This window comes from Balearica regulorum, chromosome 1 (assembly GCF_011004875.1).
Source record: "Balearica regulorum gibbericeps isolate bBalReg1 chromosome 1, bBalReg1.pri, whole genome shotgun sequence".
Classification (NCBI taxonomy): domain Eukaryota; kingdom Metazoa; phylum Chordata; class Aves; order Gruiformes; family Gruidae; genus Balearica; species Balearica regulorum.
In genome coordinates, this window is record NC_046184.1 from 136166716 (window position 1) to 136187595 (window position 20880).

Sequence of the window (20880 nt, forward strand, 5' to 3'; positions counted from 1 at the left end):
TAGAAAAAACAAGATAAGACCATCAGTTACATATTTTTATGTGAGAGAGAAGCCATGCACGTTTTACTGTTCTTTTAAGTTACTGGGAGAAAATCAAGACAGCAAGAAGTTAATGACAGTAACAACCCTTGACATTTGGTTCATTTCATGGGGGATTTATGAGATATATGTTTTACAATGCTTTACTAAGATTACTTTGCCTAAAGTGGACTAAGTTTTTACGTTCTCGCCTTGAAGTCAAAAGTTGTAATCAACCAAATAACACCCATAAATTTCAGTTTTCATAAGAGAAAGTAACAAGGCATTGCCCTGTCCCAAATTTTATCTTCTAAATGATGGAAATTCTAGCTAATATTGGTACCTGTTAAAATTATTTCATGAATATAAATCAAAGCAGCATACTGCATTGCAAAGGTGTACATATGTATGGTACAAGCGCCACTGCTGCTCTAAAATGACTGAATGTTTACCATTAAGGTAAACTAAACAGAAGACCCAGTAGAGGATAGGCGATAAAAGGTGAAATTAGAGTCTTGTAAGATATCATGGGAAAAGGGCAGTTATTTATTTCCAGTCCTATTATTTTGCTGCTGAGATACGACTTGATACTGTGAAACAAAATCTGTGAAACAAAATCACTGGTCACAAGTGAGAAAAGTATTAAAAAGATGAGAATAATAAAACCACTGCCTATTTGAAATTTCATTTAATCCTCATATATTCATGCCTGCTTTCTGAAGGTGGTAAAGTATGTATATTCTTGTCAGTTAAACTACTGACTGAGTTAAAAGTGTGGGTTTTTTCAAAAATCATCATTGCCTTAAGGGATAATGCAGGTATGACTGAATGTCTGAAAAGCAAAGAATTAACACAGTAGGACCCAGAGGGAATAAAAGGTGGCACCTTATGCGTCTAAGTGCTGAGTTCGTAACTTTTGTCTAGTTCCAGACAAACATTTCTCTAAGCAATGACAGTGCAGCCTCAGGCTACCTTTTTATTTTGGTGTGTTGCCGGTTGCTGAGGGATGAGGAAAGGAAGGATGCTCTTCAGTGGGGACCAGCCTCCTCACCTCTGAGAGGTGGGGATGGCGATAAGGAGTGGGGACGGAGATTAGTCCCACAGAAGGAACATCCTTTTCCTTCTGCTTGTAAAAAAGGCTATCGTGTTGACACTTTTCTTTTCCTAACCAAGCCTAGTAGTATCAGGCAGTAAATGATGTGTCAAGACTCGGTGGATATAAATTTCCACAGTTCCTCTGAGCTCCGTTCATGGACCCATCCACCTCCTGCTAGTCCAGCTGAGTATTTGAAACATAACCCGCAAAACAAAGAGTGTAAAAACAGGTTCTTGTTATAAGAGTGTCTGCACCATCTATTTTAGGCCAGTTTGGTGACCTAACTTCTGTGCAATCTGAAAGACCAAAATGAGCAGACAAGTTGCCTTTTAAAGTCAATAGAGATGTCTGCAGTAGCTAGCTGAACATCTCCTTGCTTGCTGAAATAAAACTGAAGCATGGTTTAATATTAGAAATATTTGTCAGCTTGGTCAAATACATAGTAATTCTTAAAATATTACCCAGAATGGTATATGCAAATTAACAGTCAGTTTTCATCTTCTATGTATATGATTTGCCTTAAGCAGCTCAGTAGACACTCTAGTAAATTGGATACTGCAAAATTTCACTGGAGATATTTCTTCATCTATCAAGTACTGTAATGTCTGAATGTTCATAAGGGCTCGAGTATGTTTGTCTACCTCACTGGAAATATTGTTTTGCATATGAGGAAGGAATGTCTCCCTGTGATATGCCCCTTCTATGTAAGCAATAAACTGGACAAATTGTGCGGAATTTGTAATAATGGCCTCGTTAGTGTCAAAAGCAAGAACAGTGGCTGAAAGCAGTGGACAGTCCATTACCAGATTAAAAATCTATACTCTGCATCTATGGAAGAAGCAATCTATAAGGGCCCACTAGACATATCACAAAAGAGAATTTCTCAGACTTCATTAAATCTGTTGAAAGAATTCAGTGTATATGGCTGAAATTCAGCATGGTGTTATAAATAATTCACATTTGCAAAGCCCAAAGCACAGGCCTTGATCACATAATAAATTGATTTATCTGAGCAGAGAAGAACTAGGTACATAATCCTGCCAAATCTTTGTTCATCAGTGTGGCGTTTACTCATGTAATTAGTCCCAGTAGTTACTGCCACCTTTACTTAGCCTGGAGCATGCCTGTCCCATAAATAGCCCTCCACACAGGAGTGGACAAGGGTGTAAACTGCCAGTGATTTCTTCATAATCATAAACTTTTATTAGTTTGTTCTCTCTTGTGGCCCATTTTAACACTGATAACATTTTAGAAAGATACCATGCCTGAAGATATGTGTGAATAAGATGTCCATAATACAGCACTGATGTAAGCTATATTACTTCTGTATAAAAATCAATAAAAGGGAATTTTAAAACAGATATTAAGTACTGCATGGTACTGCAGTTTCCTGTCTGTCTTTTGGATGCCACCTGCCTCTTTGGATACAGCTCTATGTGAAGGATGATAGGCAAGATGCTCTGTCCCAGGAGAACCAGTGCTCCAGGTAGTTCCTTCCTTACTGCCTCTAGGTCAGTAGCGAGTAACAAAAATGACTGGCTACTCTAGATCACTTGCCAGAGCTGGGCATGAGGGGATGGCCCTTTTCCCCTGCCCTCCTTCGTGGAGCTGCGCAGAAGAAGGTTGCCAAAGGCAAGACTCTAGCTGCCGCTTGCTGCTTCCATGGATGTATCCAGCTGAAGTCATGGTTGCCCTTCCCATCACCTGCACCTCTGTTTTGTCACCTGTACTGGGGTGGACTCCCACGAAGTCCTGCAGAAGTGACAGTGGTCTTAGCCACTGAACAAGGACAAGGCAGTGATCAGGGCAGAAAAACCTCAACCAAATAGCACAAGCCTTATTCCCTCGGCATTTAGAAGCACACTCCATTTAGAAATTGCATCTTTTGTGTGTGTGCTAAGGGGTCTCACATTCGTTCAGGCCAGTTTTGCAACAGATCGAACCCTACCGAAAAGCAAAGCTATCTCCTGTCCCTGCTAACTCTAATGAGAAGCAGCAACGATGCACTGGACTCGACACGGAGATTTCATACGTGTTTGCCTTAGCATATATGCCAGTCCCGCTACATACAGTCTGTTAGCTTATGGCACTGCTGACAAGAAGGACATGCAGCACCTCCACATCCCTGCTGTGCAAGATAAGCATACGGTCCTGATATAAAATGTAATTGATTCACTGGCCCAGCCTGACCTGCAGCTCACAGGCAACATACTGAAACAATTTAAAGGGATCAATAAGCTGCTATTAGATTGCAACTATTAATATGTGATATTGCTTTTTGAAAATCCCCAGTGAACGATTTGCAATGGCTTCCTTTCTTTCTCTATAACTTCAGCCTCCTTCTTTCTTTCTCCTTCCATATATATCCCTCATATATACTTGTCTGAGCACTCCTGGAGGATGACATGTAGGAAAAAAAGATATACTGAGACATAATTACACTGGTATAGCTAACAGAAAAGGCCTAGATGTTTCAAATGTCAGTAGATCTGAAGATGTGTGGGCAGGATTTACAACACTAGTATGTTGCCACTGGTAACTGACTGCATTTTTAACCTTCCCACTGCTGGCTAGCAGCGTGAAAGAGGATAAGTCTAGGGACTTAGCGCTAGAAATAAACAAGCTCATTAAAAACCCCTAAAAGTTGTTGTTGTGAAGCTGAGATGAACAAGGGGGAGGACTGCATAAAGGTTAGATGAGAGCTCTTTCTTCCTGATGGGGCAGCCTACACAGCACCTAACCCTTCCTGTTTGCTGACATGCTGCTGGTTCCTCTGCTGGGTCAGCTCTGAGGGACCCGTTTTGGCCATTCCAGAAAGAGGGGAAAGGAAAGAGTGAAGCTTTTACTGGGAATATTTTAAAGGCACAGACGTCTCAGGCAGAAGATATTTGATGGAGTCCCACTGTCAAAAAGTTGGCAGCAGCCTCCTGCTGAGAGCGAGCGATTTGGAGACACCATGCAATCTGACAGACTATTAGACTGTGTAATGGAGTCAGACATACAATCTGAAGCGGGGAGTAGTTGCTGGCAGGGGTGATACACCCACAGGTTGGGTATGACAAGCGAGGGCTGAGGGGAAGACCAAGCTTCCTGGGCATGTAACAGTGGTGTTATTAGGGTGCCTATCCAGAGGGAGGGGAACAAATTTAGGGAAGGAAATAGGATTTAGTGAAAAATAAGAATATGCAAAAGGAGATAGTGAGAAGAAAAAACCTTGAGATATGCAATTGCACTTCATATGTCATGCGAAGAGAGGGGATACTCCCATTCCTTCTGAGAAGTGCTCGTTGCAACACAGCCCTGCCTAAGAGGCCCCATACAAGCTAATATCATAAACTGGGGGCAGTTGCAAGGGACTAAAACCACATTATTACCCTTAATTAGGCACTTAAATAAAAAATGGCCTGACGTGCAAGTACTGTAAACATCTAGAAAACTCACTGAAATGAAGGCAACCACACCTGCTCAGCACCTTGGCATTTCATAGGGCCTTTATCTTTAGCAAGGAGGGAAGCTTCGCAGGAAACTGTGAGCATCCAACTGCTCCATTAGCATTATCCCTAAATGTGCATTTAGGAGCCTTTCAGGATACCAAACTGAAAATTGTGTGAAACCATTCTTGGTCTCAGAATACTAAGTAGAATACTACTTCTTGATCTTGGAGAGCACAAACCATAGATAGATAGCCACAGGGTAGCCCTTGCTGAAAGCAAACTCTATGCCTATCAGCTCACAAAATTCAGCTGAAAAGGATATACTCGTGCTGCAATGCATGTGATTAAACAGCTCTGTTCCATTTAAAGGCCTTTCAGAGAATGCCAGACTGTTCCTAGTTTTAACCTTTAAAATGCAGCAAGGATTTTGAGAACTACTTTGGCATTTCTCAGTGTAACCCACACCTCCCACATACAGCAGAGATGACTTTAACAAGCAAAGTATCAGAGAAGCAGCTGTATATGGATACGTACAGCCTATGGACCCCTGTAAAAGATGGCATCTCTCCTAGAAAGGTTTTTCACCTACGTTCCTCTTGGCGTCACATTAACTCCTCATGCTGAGAAGTGGTGTCATCTATAATAACCTCATTCATTTTCAGAGCTTCCCCTTCCCCACTCCACTTAATGCTGGCAAGCCAATTACCAAGAGCAAAACAGGCAGCAGACTTTTGTGTATCTCCCACAGTGGTAATTAAGGTTGCTCCAAGAAAAAAAAAAATATATATATATAAAAGAAATGTGAAGTTCTTCCTGGGAGCGATGTTCTCTGCATGATCCAAGTAAGCATCAGCTGCTTTTGTAGTTGCGAGCTATAGAGATGAGACTAACTGGGATCCATCCTGCCCTAACATGTCAGAGCAGTGGGGTATAGCTCATCTGCTAGGAGATTTCTTATTCCTAATTCACGCTGAAACAATACAGTGGGACCAAAATCATTGACGCCTTCATCAACTCACTTCACTTCTTGCAATGCTTTATTTGCTACTGCTAGGGAATAGGAATGTTTGTATAAAGCTCACCATGTATTGCTTTGGCACGGAAGTCACTTTAATATGCCCTCCATGATAACTTTTCATGGGACCTTCTAGCCTTTGACTTAATCTAAGGACAAGAGTTTTGAAGACCTAGGCATCAGGCTCCCTATCAAGAAAAAACTTCATACACCATATAGTACCCTTAATCTAGTAATTAGGTTCTTTAAGTAATGGATTTACATACGAGCTGGTTTGCCCCATTCCTAGGATGCAAAGCAGCCCTAAAGCCATCCCTGAGTCTGGATTGGTAAAGTTATGGTTGGTCTGTATCCCTGCATAGTACTGGTAGGGCCAAGCATTTTACGTTACTTCTCTGTATAGCTGAAACTGCGTATCTGAGGTGACAGGAAAGCTGAATAGAAATGTTAAAATTAAAAAGGCTCAGCTGCCCAAGGGAGTGTCCTGGGGCTGCCCCCGGGAGCCCACCCTGTGCTAGTGCCAGAGGTGCGCACTGCTGGATGACACTGGGTGACCTGCCCACGCAGTCCCTCTTCACGAGAACCCAAAATGGTGCAAATAAACCTGCTGTGAGCCTGGAGGGTGCTCAGCATGCTGAAGATGTTTTCCACTTCAGGAACTTAGGTGTTTGGGGACCATGTTCACTTTTCTGTCTGGGGATGTCACTCTGAAATGCCTTCCTTTTCCTTACCATTGGTTGCTCTCGTGCATTAAGAAAAAGGTGGAATGCAAAGAATGGACTTTTCTCAAGCAATTCTTTCTTGGTACTCCTCTCTGGGCTTTCTTTTCTTCAGTGGAGGATCAGCTGCCTATGCCAACCCTAGAAACCAAAGCTAAATTTTAGTAATTAACCAAATGGTAAGCATACGCCGAATCATTGTGGCGCTGCATGCATGTAAAGGCTGCATATAGGAAGTCTGGCAGAGTCAGACATCTGGCGAGAAAGGAAAGCAGGGAGTCACATTTTCAAGACAGACTGTAGCCTGCTGCAGCCTCAGGACTGCTTCGTCTATGACACAGCCGTGCTTGCTGCGGGCAGTCCCTGTTCAGACTTCTGATTTTACCAAATCTGTTCCCGCGAGTCAGCTCTGTTCCCACAGGAACAGTTTCTTCACTACGCCCGTCTTCATATCCCTAGTTTTATGACAGGCACCAAGGTGTTACTGTAATACCTTGAAAAAATAATAGTAATAAAGTCCAAACAGGTATTCCTTTGCCCAGCTTTACTGGACACCAGTGTCTAAACTGGAATCTTATTTTTATTGTGTGAGTTTGATATGCCACATCCTTTGTAAGTGATGAAATCACACACTTGACATCCTGGAAATGTCTTGGAGAAGGTTTTCTATTTGTTTCACAGCTTGGTTTAGATAATTATAACTGTGTAGTCTCAGAGAGGACCATAAAAGCCTCTAAAACTGACCTAAAATTAATTTTCATCTGTAGTGTTGTCCAATACCAAATTAGGACCTTTCAGAGTGGTAAGCAAGTGTTAGGAGCCCTTTCCCAAAAAGCTGAAATTTCCGTCCATCAGAAAATATCATACCACATCAGACCTTGTCACATATAAATACTGACTGCTGTTCCCACTGCACAGTGGGTCAGTGTCATTTCTGAGAGGCAATGCCCAGTTTAGGGGGAAGGATGAAGAATATCCCTCGGTTGGCTCAATTTTCTTACACAGGCCTTCTTACTATAGAGCAGGTGAGGTGAACCAAGATGCATGAAAAATTAACCCAGCAAGTGATTTTTCAGATTATTACGGAGATCCAAAATTCTCTACATTATCTTGCATCAAAATCTAGCTGCTCAGAGGGCCTTAAAAATAAATTCCAAAGCTGCAAGTGACAATTTGAAGAAATAATGCTCCATTTCAAAACATTTTAAAATGCTTTACCTGAGTAATATAAACCATATCATATGTAGTTATATGTCAGGTGGAAAGGAAGCACCATTATAGGAAATAAAACATAAAGTAATATCTATAAAAATTTGTAAAATATGTTAGGTAAGATTTGAACCATCTGAGAGCCTGAATTTCATCCTTTTGGTCAAGAGGGAAGTAGATTTCAGCTAGTTCATCTGTCTTTAATTTTAGAGACCTGAATGGTGCTGCTGTAGCTTCAAACCGCTAGAAGACACTAGGGATAACTAAATTATTCATGGCAAATATTATAGAACATGCGAATGCATTCCTCTTCTTGGTTTGGACTTTTTTTTTCCATTTTCAAACACATCTCTAGTCAATTTGTAAGTGTACTCAGTACTCATCCATATTATGCAAATGTCTGTTCGTAGAATATGCAATGTCTACAAAGTCACATGAGATTGTTTCCAGGCCCAAATTTCAAGCCCTGGACCACATGCCAAAGATGAAATGATTAGAATGACAATAGTGGGAAAAAGTTTCTTGGTCACCAAGAAGCCTTTGGTCAATGGAATGATGAATTTTTTTTCCAAAATTCATTTTGTTTTGATTGGACATGTGAATATTTGAGGACTATTCAAATGCTGGAAATATATTTAAATTAGAGTAAATCCACCAATTCATTTGCAAAATATTGGTGAAAGAAAAATCTGTTAGGTACACAATAAATCCAGAGCCATCAGAAAACCCGAGGCCATAGGACTTCTGAATTAAAAAAAAAATAATATATTTACTCTTTACAGCCTCACTCTGCCATTCTTTACATATCATGGCCTGAAACTCATGCTATGGATTGACTGTGCTTTGCCCTCAGCATCCTCTTATTGTGAGGGACCAGTGGTTGAAGGATCTCCCAGTTGCCAATTCTCATTACATGGCATGAATCTCATCGTGCCTGACAGTTTTCATAAAGCCCAAGCTCCAGGAGACTGAAAAATCTCCTGAGAACCTCAGCTTTTGATTACAAGGAAAAAAGGAATGTTGCAGCCCTCATGACTGCAGAAATGAGAGAAAAAATGTATCTTTGCTGTGCTCCCAATATGTTGAAGTCTCATTAACCCTGAGGCAAAATTAAACATCTCTCAGAATGCACTGTGTTTGAATTTATATTTTTTTCTAATCAGGAAGGAGAGAAAGTCAGAGAGGGGTCTGACTTCTTAAAACCTGGTAAAAGCAACGCTGGAATTCAGGTCATTAACTTCAGCTGACAACAGAGAGAAAAATAGGCTCTTTCTTGTCATAAGTCACAGAAATTTTAAATAGGTGTATGGCAAAGAGCAAAGCTTTTTTAAAAAAATCATCATATCACAGGGACAATAGCAACTTAATCTGTCAGACAGTGTACAAATAATGGATAAATGTTGTCTGGAATTGCCGTTCTCCATGTTAACAGAATAGCCCATTTTATTTACAATTCGTTTGCCTTGCCTGTTGAATTGAAAATGCACAAAGCTGGCGCATCAGATGGTCTCACGGAAGGCAGCTCTGCCAAGACCGCCATAGGTTGCTTTGCATAGTCATCCTACTGTATATCAACGAATAAGCATGAGCTGCATTTTTTATTTCATCACACCCCTTTTAGTATCAGCCCCATGGAATTATGGCACTGAACACTGTGTTATGTGCTCATTGTATTTTATATGATGCTTGGATTAGCGCACGGTTCCTTATTGATAAAACTATGTTGTGCAGCAGCTGTATCTGGCAGCCATATATGATTACAATACACAATAGGAACTGCTCATTTCTTCACTGTTTCTAGGGAAGTAAAGGGTTACTAGGGGAAGTGGTGTTTTATCACACATTCAGCATTGCACAAAAATAGCCTAGAAGACCAAAATGCTTGCTTTAAAGTCTCCACATTTCCGTAATTAATTTTAATACCACAATGATCTATTTTGGATATCGTTAGCATATGCTTTCTGTCCAATATATGCATAGTTAATGATATCTGGGGAGGTGCATGAAAGAGAGAGAAAATCTTTTCTTAAATATTGAGAAAGGAAGAATTTGGTTCAGTTCTTGAGGGCAGACTACTCATCACGTAGCCTCGACAGAGCTGCCTCTCTGCTGGGGGCGGGGAGGCAGCACACCAGACGCCGTAAAGCCTTCGTCTCGTAGGGCTGGGATAATGTGACTGCACAGCGTGTGAGATCAAAAACCATATGTGGCTTTTTGTTTCTGATGACCCTTTATCATAACCAGGTTTTGGGCTGTTGGGTTTTTTTTTTTCTTTCTAGTCAATTTGTTGCTGATGAAAATTTCTAGACTGACAGCCGAAGAGACTGGTCTCCTTTATTAGCCACAGCCAACAACGAGTGCAGACACAGCCCTGAGTATTACAATTGATCCATCCAAGCCTTCATTTTTTCATGCCATCAATTGCATTGCTGCAAAGCAGGCGTCAGACGTGACCACCTCGATATCGCCTATGCAAAGCATGGGGAATATCTGTGACGATTTTCTCTGAATATATGCAAAGAGCTGAACAATGAGCAAAGCAGGGGATGATAGGCTCCAGCAATTCCTGAATTTGACCTGGAAAGTTTACTTTCCAGTTGATTTTCTGTTTTATTCAGTCCTTGATCCCAGAAACAGAGCTCTTAACAGTAGCAGGAGTAGCTTATGGCTGTATCTCCTAAAAAAGAGATCTAAGCCTCAGCATCTCTTACCATGAGCCTGAGGCCACCAGGCATATCGCAGATGGTGGTACCCTTTGGCCAGCACTGTCTGCCTCGTATCTCATTACAATTTTGCTGAACTACGCTGTTTTACAGCACGCACTTTCATTGACTTACACCGAGCTATGTATATCTCATGCTTTGTCTGCCTCTCTCAGAAATACATTTGTTTTCCTCCCATAGATGAATCCACAGTAAGCAAGCGCTCACTTAGACTCCTTTGCTCATGTACAGTTCAGACTGTATGGTTCTGAATTTAGTCATGTTACATCCTGTGTTAGCTGATTAAGATCAGTAGCTGGGAGGCAATTGTTTAATTGACTTTTTAGAAACTCAGCTAAAAATTTCTTATGCATTTCCCATTATATATGGGGAATAAAATGAAAGCTTGAAACATTTACAAGCACAAGAAACGGTTTGTTTCATTCCTGAACTAATCAGCGTAAATTACTGCAGAGGTCCTTAAGCCACCAGGACTTCCCAAACCTTCTCATGGACTGCATCAAAACATCTCAGGCCTGAATGCTAGATTCTCATCAGACACTCAGCTCTGCAAGTTTTCTACTGCTGGGGGGCTGGGCACTGCACCCACACATACACGGCACCCCAGGGCTCCTCCTTCTCCAGCAGCACAGACATGCACCAAACCTCCAAGCAGGGGAGCCCCACTGCCCTCACTGGTGTAAACTCAAGGACAGAGCTTGTTGCTGCAGTCGGATGCTGCTAAGGAGAAGCGGTAGGATGAAACCCCTAATCTATGTGACCCTCCCAAGTCAGCAGCCTCAGCAAAACCCAGGCTTCCCCAGAGGGACCACTTTTGTTTTATAGGAACTGGCTGAAACCCCTGAAGATACAGCGAAGGCATTGAAGAACCGTGCTCACCACCCTCCTACAGGCTGACAGCTTTTTTTTTCCAGAGTGTTGATTACTCACTTTGAAGTGAAGTGAGTAATGGATTAAATCCATGACTACTGAAGTCAACTCCTACTGACCTCCCAGATTTTACCCGCTGTCATTTAAGTAAAAATAACCAAAAAGTGTCCTAGACCTGAATAAACTGCCATAAACCAGCAATGTGGAGTGTTGCAATTTGCATATAGGACTGAATGTCATCTTCATTTTCTAAGTTACCATGACGTTTTTGCCCCCAAATGGTTAGTTTTGAATTAGTAAAGAAACTGTAGCTTTTTATTCTTCAATACCAATTCTTAGGGTCAAGTAGCCATTAAGAGGTTGTAAAACAGTGTTCAAAACATGACTAACATTTTACTAAAACCATTTTTATTTGCATGGCACACTATCCACTAACATAGCTTTACAGTATTGAAAAGCTTACGTTCAATCTTGGGCTTAAAATTCAAGTTATATCTTCCTCTATCATCAGAACAAGGCTTATTAATTAAACCCATTATAGATTTATACAACAGAGCTTGAATCTGTGCAACAGTACAGAATGGTTATTAAAAGAGCGATGCTATGGGTGGGGCAAAGCAATAAACATAGCCAAATTTTTTTTCCTTATCAATCTCTACATTAAGTATTGAAGAAATATTTAAAGTGATATACTCACATGGTAACAAATTATAAGACATGTAATTTTTTACTGAAAATGTCTAAAAGCTAGCTTCAAGGAAAGCAAATTTATCTAATGGTAAGAGCACGTATTGAAAAAAATGAGAATGGTGATTGAGGTTTGAGTCATCTCCAAAGGTTTTATAGTATCCCGTGTCTCAGTACAGGCTTTTATGCTTCATATCCTTTGATATAGTTCTCCAAATAGAGGACATAAATACCATCCAGGTTTTAAAACATTTTATTTGCATATTAAAAAAATTGTGCATTCCAATAATTAAAATCATTTGAACAAAAAAAAAAAAATGGCACTCGATTAACTGCATTTTACAGCTCGCAGGACCTTGGTACAGCTTTGCATTTATTCGTGTGTTACTCTAGTTTACTGTAGTCCCACCCAAGTTCTTCTTTCATCAACATGCAAGCTCTTTCATGCCACCAGGACCAAAGCCAGACAGGCAGAGGGAAAGGCAGCGCCTTCATTCAGTGTCAGTAGTTCTCTCTATTCTTTTGATGTGAAAGGGGCAGTACAGTCATTTTAAACTTTATCCAACCTCTTTGCATCTTACAAAGTTAAACAGCTAAAAGAAGTAAAATAAGAAGGCAATGCTTGTGGAATGTACAGTGCATAATTTGGAAGGGCAGATTTCATTACGATTCACCCGCTTGCTTCTCCTGTTCAATTGCTAAAATGGGGAAAAAAAGAAAAGGAGAGAAAAAAAAAAATAAAGATCGGAAACCTGAAATGCATTCACATGACAATTCCTACGATTACTAAAAAAAAAAAAAAAAAAAAAAAGAAGTATCTATATATATCTCTATCGAAATAGAACTGTAAGTAAGTGCAAATCAAGCGCTACTACGCGGTGGGCTGAGGCTTTCGCTGTCTGGCACAGCCACAGCCGTGCATCCTCCCTCCGCCCCGCACCCGCGGCACCCCCGGCTCCCCGCCCGCCGCCCCTCTTTGTCTCCTCCCGCCTCCCTCCCTTCCTCCCTCCCTCCCTGCCCCCCTGCCTGCCCTTCCCCGCCGCCTGCCTGCCTCCCTGCCTGCCCTGCCCTGCCCTTCCCTTCCCTTCCCCGCCGCCTGCCCGCACTCACTTTCTTTTGAAGGCAGCGGGTTTTTCTCTTGCGTCTCTGTCTTCTTCAATTTGGACTTGTCAAATTTCTCGATCTCAGCCATGTCTGGTTTGTCGGACATGTTGGCAGGTGATTCTGGGCACACAAGGGAAGAGCCCGTTACCCCCGGCAAAGGCTCCTCGACCCCCCCCCCGGCCCCGGCCCCGGCCCGGACCCCGGGGCGGCAGCGGCGCCGCGCCCGCCGCACCCAAGGCGGGGAGAGCCGCGCCGCCGCCGGAGCCGAAAGCTCAACGCACGCCAAAAATAAGACGCTTCATCCCCGGCATATTTAAAAATAACAGTAATAATTAATAGTAGTAATTTTTAAAAGCGCTAATTTAATCCAGCATCAAAGCCACTGCAGCTCGCCGCCAGCGGCAACTCCCAGTATTTGCGCGCTGCGGAGTACAATAGAGGGGAAGCGCCCGGCGCGGGCTGCGTTTTTAACTCGTTAAGGGAACATCAATTAAAAAACAAAGCCCTGGGACGGCAACAAAGCCGGCTCGCGGCGCGGCCCCCAGACAATACCCCCCCCCCCCCCCCCAGACAACAGCCCCGCGCGCTGCCCTGCCCTGCCCGCCGTCCCTCCCAGGCAAGGGTGCCGGGCAGGGGCTCGTGCTGCCCGCGCTGGGGGACCCGAGGGAGGGGGGTGGGGGGTGGGGGAGGCGGCGGGACCCACCGGTGTCGCCGCGCGGTGATGCTCAGCCCCGCCGCTCGCTCCTGCCGCCGCTCCGCACACCAGTATAAAGGGTGCTCGCTGGCGGGGCGGTTTTATCCCCGCGCCTATGCAAATGGCGGTGATGTCACCCGCTAACCATTTTGCCGCTTTCCGCCTTTTTCTCTTTTTCTCCCCCCTCGCTTCCTTCCCCTCCCTCCGCCGCCCAGCCCCCTCCCCCCCCGCCCCGCTCAGGCACATACGGCTACGGCGACACGCGGGCACACACGCACACCCTTAAAGCCAAAAATCGCCCTGGTCCCGGTCTGGGCCCCGGTTCCCTCCCCAGCCCCGGCCGGCGGGAGACACCCCCGGGACGGGCCGGGGCGGCGGGCCGGGGGGGGGGGGGGGAGGGCGGCCGCTGCCCCTGACTCCCCGGCCCCCGCCCTACCCCACGGCCCCGGGGCCAGGGCCCGTCCGGGGCGGGGGCGGGGGCAGGGGCAGGAGCGGCGTGGCAAGGGACGGAGCCGGCCGCCTTCCGCAGCGGCGGACGGCTGCGCTCGGCTTGAGCCGTGGGGTGGTTTTGTTTCAGGTCTCTGTGTGCCCGTCTCCCTGCCGGTTGAGCAATACCAGCTCGCTGATTATGTTACTCAAATTTCCGCATTTAGAAGGAAAAGACGAAACCCTAGTCCCCTCAGAGCTCCGGGAGCTGCCCCTGCCCCCCCCCCCCCCCCCCCCCGCTGCCTTTGCAACCCTGCTGCAGGGAGAGAAAAATCCCATTGCTGTCCTCGCAACCCCGCTGCAAGGAAAGGAAAGGAAAGAAGCCATCGCTGTCCTTGCAACCCTGCTGCAATGAAAAGGATAAAATCCCACCGCTGTCCTTGCAACCCCGCTGCAAAGGGAAGAAAGAACCCCACCCCCCCCAGGCCTGGCCATGCTTTGGTGCCGGTCCAGCAGACAATAGCTCCGGCCAGATGCCGCCCGGCCCTGGCTCCCGGCCCCGCTCCCCAGCAGCGGGTCGGCCCCGGGGAGGCACCTCCCGTCCGGCCCCGGCTGCCTGCGGCTGGGCGTACGGAGGGCCGGGGCTGAGGCCGCGGTGGGTCCCGGCGGGGTCGGGGCTGCCGCCGCCCCGCGCTGCAGGGCTCCAGCTGTCCCCAAAGGCTGGCTCGGGGAATTCAAACAGCAAGCCCCAAGCAGCCATCGGTGCTAAAAGCAGCATAATCTAAGCTAGATGGGCAGTTGGTGTTGGGTGGGGGTGTATGGCACGGGTGACTCTTGTTTCTGCATTTACAGCGTTGGGTAATAAACTGAATTATTCACGTGAAAGAACCGAAAGACGAAGGGGAGTGTTTCTGTGCGTGTGGCTGAATGAGAAGGAGTCGGGGAAATCTCCGCTCCTTTGTCTGGCAGCAGCTCTGCACGGGAGCGGAGGCACGCTGGCTTTCAAGGTGTGAGCTGGGACGGGAGCCGGCGCGTGGGAATTAACTTAATTTCTGCTGCTTCTGGGACACCTGCATGGAAACCACGTAGCATATTGCTCCTTGCTCCCTGCCCTCCAGCAGGGTATCCGATGCGAGGGTGATTGCTGAGGAATTGAAAGCCCTGAGTCACAAACAGTATTAATACATGCAAGGAGAACTGTAGATATATTTCAATAAATTCCCTGGGGATGCTGCTTCCTCTGTTTCGTGGCTGTCCTCTTCCCCTTGTCTGACCATTTTTTTGTGTTTCCAGAGGTGTATTTTCAAGGGGGTAAAATCTTGTCCCCACAGCAATCCCAATAATACTTCCTATAGTGAACCAGGATTTCCAGTTGGCCCAGAGTCTTCCTAAATCGATGCTCCTTCGCATCTGGAGGTGTGGTGTATAAAGTCTGGATTACTCCTCTAGTCCACGAGCACCTCCAAAACTGAGACAAACAGAGTATATCACTGAAAGTGATGGTGCAAACTGAAACTATTCCTATGAGCCAGGGACTGTGCGAGACTGAATACTAAAGGAATTGCTTAGGAAAGAAATGGCAAGGAATATATCATATAATTTGGGAATATTAACAGATTTTCATAATAACAGCATGAAAAATATTCCCAAGGGATTTTCTGTCTTAGATACTGGCTAACTCGGCTAGCTTTTGAGTAAGTTCTGTAAAATGAGTTTGTGGCCTTTTACTGCTTTAATGCTTTTGAGCATTGAACCTTGTGACTAGGAATTGTGACATTTCTCTGACGATCGGTTCATTAGCATCCCCAATGATGTTACAGCCTCAGACTTTTCAGTTTCACCAAAGATTTTTTGGCCTCTTAAGTGAGGTTATATTTAATATAAATATTCTTTAGATTCTTTTCCTCTGTGGCTACTGCAGTCGCTCACCCATGCGTCTGAGCAAATCAGTACTCCCCTGACTTGAGTGTGGGAAATGCACTCCTGAAATTAAAGAACGGTGAATGTTTATGGGACTGGGGTCTGATTTTTCAGAAGCCGCTCATCCAGTAGCGGTACTGCCTTCTTTCATTTCTGCTTGTTTTGGGACGGAGCCACACATCCCTGAAATCGGTGTTAACCCACAGCCTTAGATGAAGCTTTGCCGCTATCTGCAGACCAGGCCCCTCTGCTGAGTTTAGATTCTATTATAGTTTTGAGAGACAGAGACAAAAGATTTACACTTTTGCTGCTTCTCTGCCTTCCTATATCTCCTTTCTGGTGGATTAATACTGAGATAGTCACAGTATCTTAGAAATATCGTATGTACTTTACCACATATACGAAACCAGTATTGTTCTGCTGAAGCAAAATGAGCATGTTGCTTTTTGGTGGCAGGACACAGGCTGATTTCTGTAAAAGTAAATCCTCTTTATAGCATTTTGTATTAGTGGTATGACTACAGAAATTGCCTATCTCCACGTCCTTTTACGTTTGCTTCTTTTTGTTGCTATTTGGAGAATGCGGGGAAGGTACGTGTTCATACAAGACTGCCCCATGTCACATAACTTCTGAGGATAACAAACTCCACAGCGCACTTGGATGGGGCAGAGCTCACATCCTCAATAAATGTCCTACGCCAGATGATGTACAAAATATCTAACATAGGAATTCTTATTTTGGATATTGATGACCTGCTCCGTTTTTTTTTTTTTTATTCTTTATTGGGTTTTGTTTCAGCAATTTGTCATCCTGATTGTTAAAAGAAATTCAGTCAACAAATATTTGGTGGTGTAGTACTCCCCTAGATATGCACTCTCTCAGTCATTTGCATGTTAAAGGAGAGCACTTTTCAGCACATTGCTGATCCTATTTGCAAGAAGGAAATTGGACCCTGCTAACATAGTTTTCAGCTGACACCTTTGAGGGTATGAACTAAAGCAAGGCTGCAAGTTCTTTCTTGTCTTCTAGGAAATTCACATAGTAGGAAAGGTAATAAGTGGTAAACCATGGTTCTTGCATCTCATTTGTATATCCATGTTTGAAGCCTTGTAAAAACCATGAACACTCTTTTTCCAGGTAAGTTTGCTCCCGTTTGCTAAAATGTGATGATAAAAAACATGCTCATTGCCATGCAACAGGGACTTAATCAGATATTAACAGATGTCAGTAAAAGTGTCTGTATCTCACTCACATTGACTTCAGTGGGCTTTTCCTTGAGCTTTGAAGAATGTTTTGAAACATGATCAGGAGCACAAACCTTTTAACCTTATGCTTATTCTGCCATAGAGTCTATGCGGTTTGTTTTTTTTTAAAAAAAAAGAGAAGTAATTAGGGGAACATGAAATGTCTATGTGATACAGCACCCAAGATTAATTCCCATTTCAGCTTATTATTCATAATGGGATCCCAGGCACATCAGATGACTAGTAAGATAAAAATAAACTCTGTATGTAAATTTCTCGATCATATGGAAAATAAATTAAAGGAAGAGAAGCCAAGTGATTGTTTTCCAGGTCTCAGTTTCACATGTGAAATCTTCTTTTCACATGCTTGACTCTCTGAGAGAGAACGCTTTCTCTCACTCCATATACCGCTAGAGGAAACAGGAGCTGGCAGTGATCCTGAGAGCGTAAGCGAAGAGACAATCCCTTTGGGTAGTTCCTTGCTGCACTACCTCCCTGCCAGCAGCAGAAGGGTGTTGACAGTGGCATCAGGGTTTGGGTGTGCAGTTGTTCAAAAGTCAGAGCACAATATTTGTGGTGTGTCACATTCCACCGAACGCTATCGGCAATAAAAATAAAGGGTGATTGATTCATGGAGCGATGCGTTTAAAAGGAGAGACTTCCCATCCTCCCCCCCCAGCTTAATTTCAGAAGAGGAATTGCAAAATGCCCGTCCTAGCTGGACAGATTCTGACACTAATTGGCTTTACGAGTAGTGGTATTTCCTTTTTTACTGTTCTTGACAAAGGGAACTTTGCAACAGGTCATGACTTTAAGAAAGTAGCACTTGTGGGAGAGGAGAAGCCAGGTTGGAAATCTCAGATTGCTGCACGGGAAGCTAAATACCCTCGAGTAGCAGATGCTCCTCTCCCACACCAATCTGCCTGGCTTTGCTTTCCCTGTCTTCCCTATACCCATAAACAATAAAAGAAGAGCGTCGAGCCTTTCTTTTAATGCATGCAGAAAGCTGTGGCAAAGCAACAATTTGGAAGACAGGCTATTTGCTACTCAGCCTGCGTACAGTCAATAACAAAGCAAACAAGATGAGGAGGCCTTCAGCTGTGGTTTCCATTTTTTTGAGGGATGCTAAGAGTTTATTGTCATCATGTTCTGAAATTTTAATAAATGGAGAGGAAGCAATAGAGGTATGTTCCCAACTTTCAGAAATATTTCTTCAAGTTTGCAGGGAACCAGCAGGCTTTTAGTTGTTTGTCTTATGTGTTTCACACAGGGGATATTTTGCAAAGATCTGTGAAAAAAAGTGTCCAAATGCCCTGTTTTGGCTGGAGTTCCTTGCTGCCGGTTGCACATGCAAACACTATGTTTAAAAGCTATCTCTAGAAAGAGTGGTTGATTTGCAAAGTACCTGAGAGAATTGAAAACAATACCCTAGCACATCTCCTGTCTGAAGAAGGCACCTCTGTGCAAATTTTCACAAGTGCTTGTCATCACTTTCTGAATTTTGCAGCAACTTTTGTTCCCTCTCATTTATATGAGTAAAAATAATAATCTTGAAAGTCTGTAAATGACAACATCAGCATAATGCATCACCAAAGCGTGATGAATCATTTCTCCTAGTGCAACTCAGCAACCCCTTGATCATCCAATGTTAGGCTTCTCCTAAGTAAAACTGCTAATTATATGGCATGTGCATGGGTGTCAACAGAGATTACAAACAGAAATCTCAGGCAAATGGAGAGACTGGATTTTTATGTCACAATTGAATACAAGTTTCTTTGAATGCAAAGATAAAGCTAGATATACATTCAAAATACTGTGGTCTCTATTCAACATACAAACAAGTCCATATGTACAAAAGACAAGGCAGCTATTCTTATTGGAATTCCATTGAAAAAGGGATGACCAAAGTAAACACGCAGAATGAAACAATGACTAATAGCATAAAAGTGCCTAGGCTATTGTATGGGCTCTGGCAGTCCCTTTGGGGATTGCCAATCCACTTGCTCATAAGAAAGAGCGCAGAGATAGGGAAATACCAGTCAGTGAACATCCGCAGGATGCCCATGCTGCATACTGTAGTCATTAATTAGGTGAATTATGTCATTCCAACAGTGGGGTTCCCTCCCTCTAAAGCTCACATTCTCGTGACATAACTTGACGTGATACAGAACAGTAGCATAAGTCACTGTGCGTGAGCATACAGCAGGATTAATTTATTTATCTTGGAAAATAGCACTACCCTTGAGACCACGCCTGGGCTATGTGCTCCATACGTAGCTACCTCTGAGCTGGCTTTAAGCTAGTGGCAACTTGGAACTCACCCCAGGTTTATTGCTTTGTGTTGATTTTCTTGGGTGGATTTTACCACTTGTGCTGAATGCTGCTAGCCATATCTGAGGCGTTCGCTTTAAAACCATCTTAAGCGTATTCAACTATCAAGCTCCTTTGTGGTTTTGGCTCCCCAATCCCATACAAGTGCAGCAATCTTTTGTCCCTTATAAGATTGTAGGCGGGCAAGATTTGTCAAAGTTTATGTGTGTGTTTGGCTATCTAATTTATCTATTTACTTTTCTCCACTACTCCCTTCTTAACTTATTTTTAGGGGAGAAAAAAAAAAAAAAGAAACTAAGTTTGCCGCCCAACCAGATGTAGAAATGGCTAGGAGGTCTGCTCAAAACCTGACTCGCCTCCTTGACATTCAAAGTTTTCACCAGGGTAAGGAGCGAAGAACGGAGCTCTTAGGGTAAAGCGCATCCAGTCACTTACACTTTATTAACGTGATGCTTTCTTCACAGTGCCAGTTTGTAAACAGCAAGGGAGAGGAAGTGCTTCTCGTGACTGCCACAGCCACGGATTTTATTTGCCTCTGGTGTACTCCACAGATGGCAGGGACCAGGAGAGTGTCTGCGTGCGTGCGCGCGTGCGTGTGTTGGAGGGGCTTACCTTCTTGAGGATGACAGGCACAGCTCTCGCAGCATGAAAGCTTCATCACCCCACCGAGGTTGTCCTGGCATCCACGCAGCTCCTGAAACTTTCAAGTCTTTCGCCCTCCCATTTCTTTTTCAAGGCTGGGGGCAGTTACAATGTCTGAGTGCAAACAGAGGTGGGGACCAGGAGGGACATCTGCTGAAGCAGAGTCACACGTGTGGGACGCGTGGGTTGAAAAGGACCCGGTGCTTGGTAGACTTTTAGGATTTTCTCAGGCTTGTCTGTATCTCACTTTTTCAAACAATCTTATTTTGACTATTATTACTGCTGGGGCAATTAAGGCAGGCGGGCAAGGGGCTCGGGAAAGCACCAATTTGCCCATAGGAGTGTTCAGGTTATTCCACACAGAAGGTTATGGACAGTGCTGGAGGTTAAAGATTGATAAAGCTTGTGATTTTTTTGTGTTTAAAGTCTCAGGCTTAGAGAAATGCACCCAAGGACATGGTCGCTGGCAGGAAACGTAGTGTCGGGGACAGATGGAGCAGAGTCCATTTGTCCCCGCAGGAAGAGGAGCCCTCAGACTTCCGCACAGTTGCTGGCTGTAGCAGGGTCTGTGGCATCAAGTGTCACCTCTGTTGCTCATTATCCCTAGGTACAAGTTTGTTTATGTCTAACAGAAACAAAAGCATTCCCCGGCATGTTTTAAGGTTGGTAGGAAGTTACTGCACACACGCACAGGAAAAACAACAACGGTAACTCTAATACCTATTGACGTAGTAGGATTATTGCCAAA

At 44.0% G+C, this 20880-nt stretch overlaps 1 protein-coding gene across 1 annotated transcript; it reads right to left on the reverse strand.

Annotated features, from left to right (window-relative positions):
* Positions 1 to 12008: 12008 nt before the first annotated feature.
* On the reverse strand, positions 12009 to 13738 carry TMSB4X (thymosin beta 4 X-linked). Its single transcript, XM_075776314.1, has 3 exons — positions 13579 to 13738; positions 12882 to 12995; positions 12009 to 12469 (listed from the first exon to the last, which is right to left on the reverse strand). Exons 2-3 carry the CDS (start codon positions 12979 to 12981, stop codon positions 12435 to 12437), a joined length of 135 nt encoding a protein of 44 aa, XP_075632429.1. The 5' UTR covers positions 12982 to 12995; positions 13579 to 13738; the 3' UTR covers positions 12009 to 12434.
* Positions 13739 to 20880: the final 7142 nt, after the last annotated feature.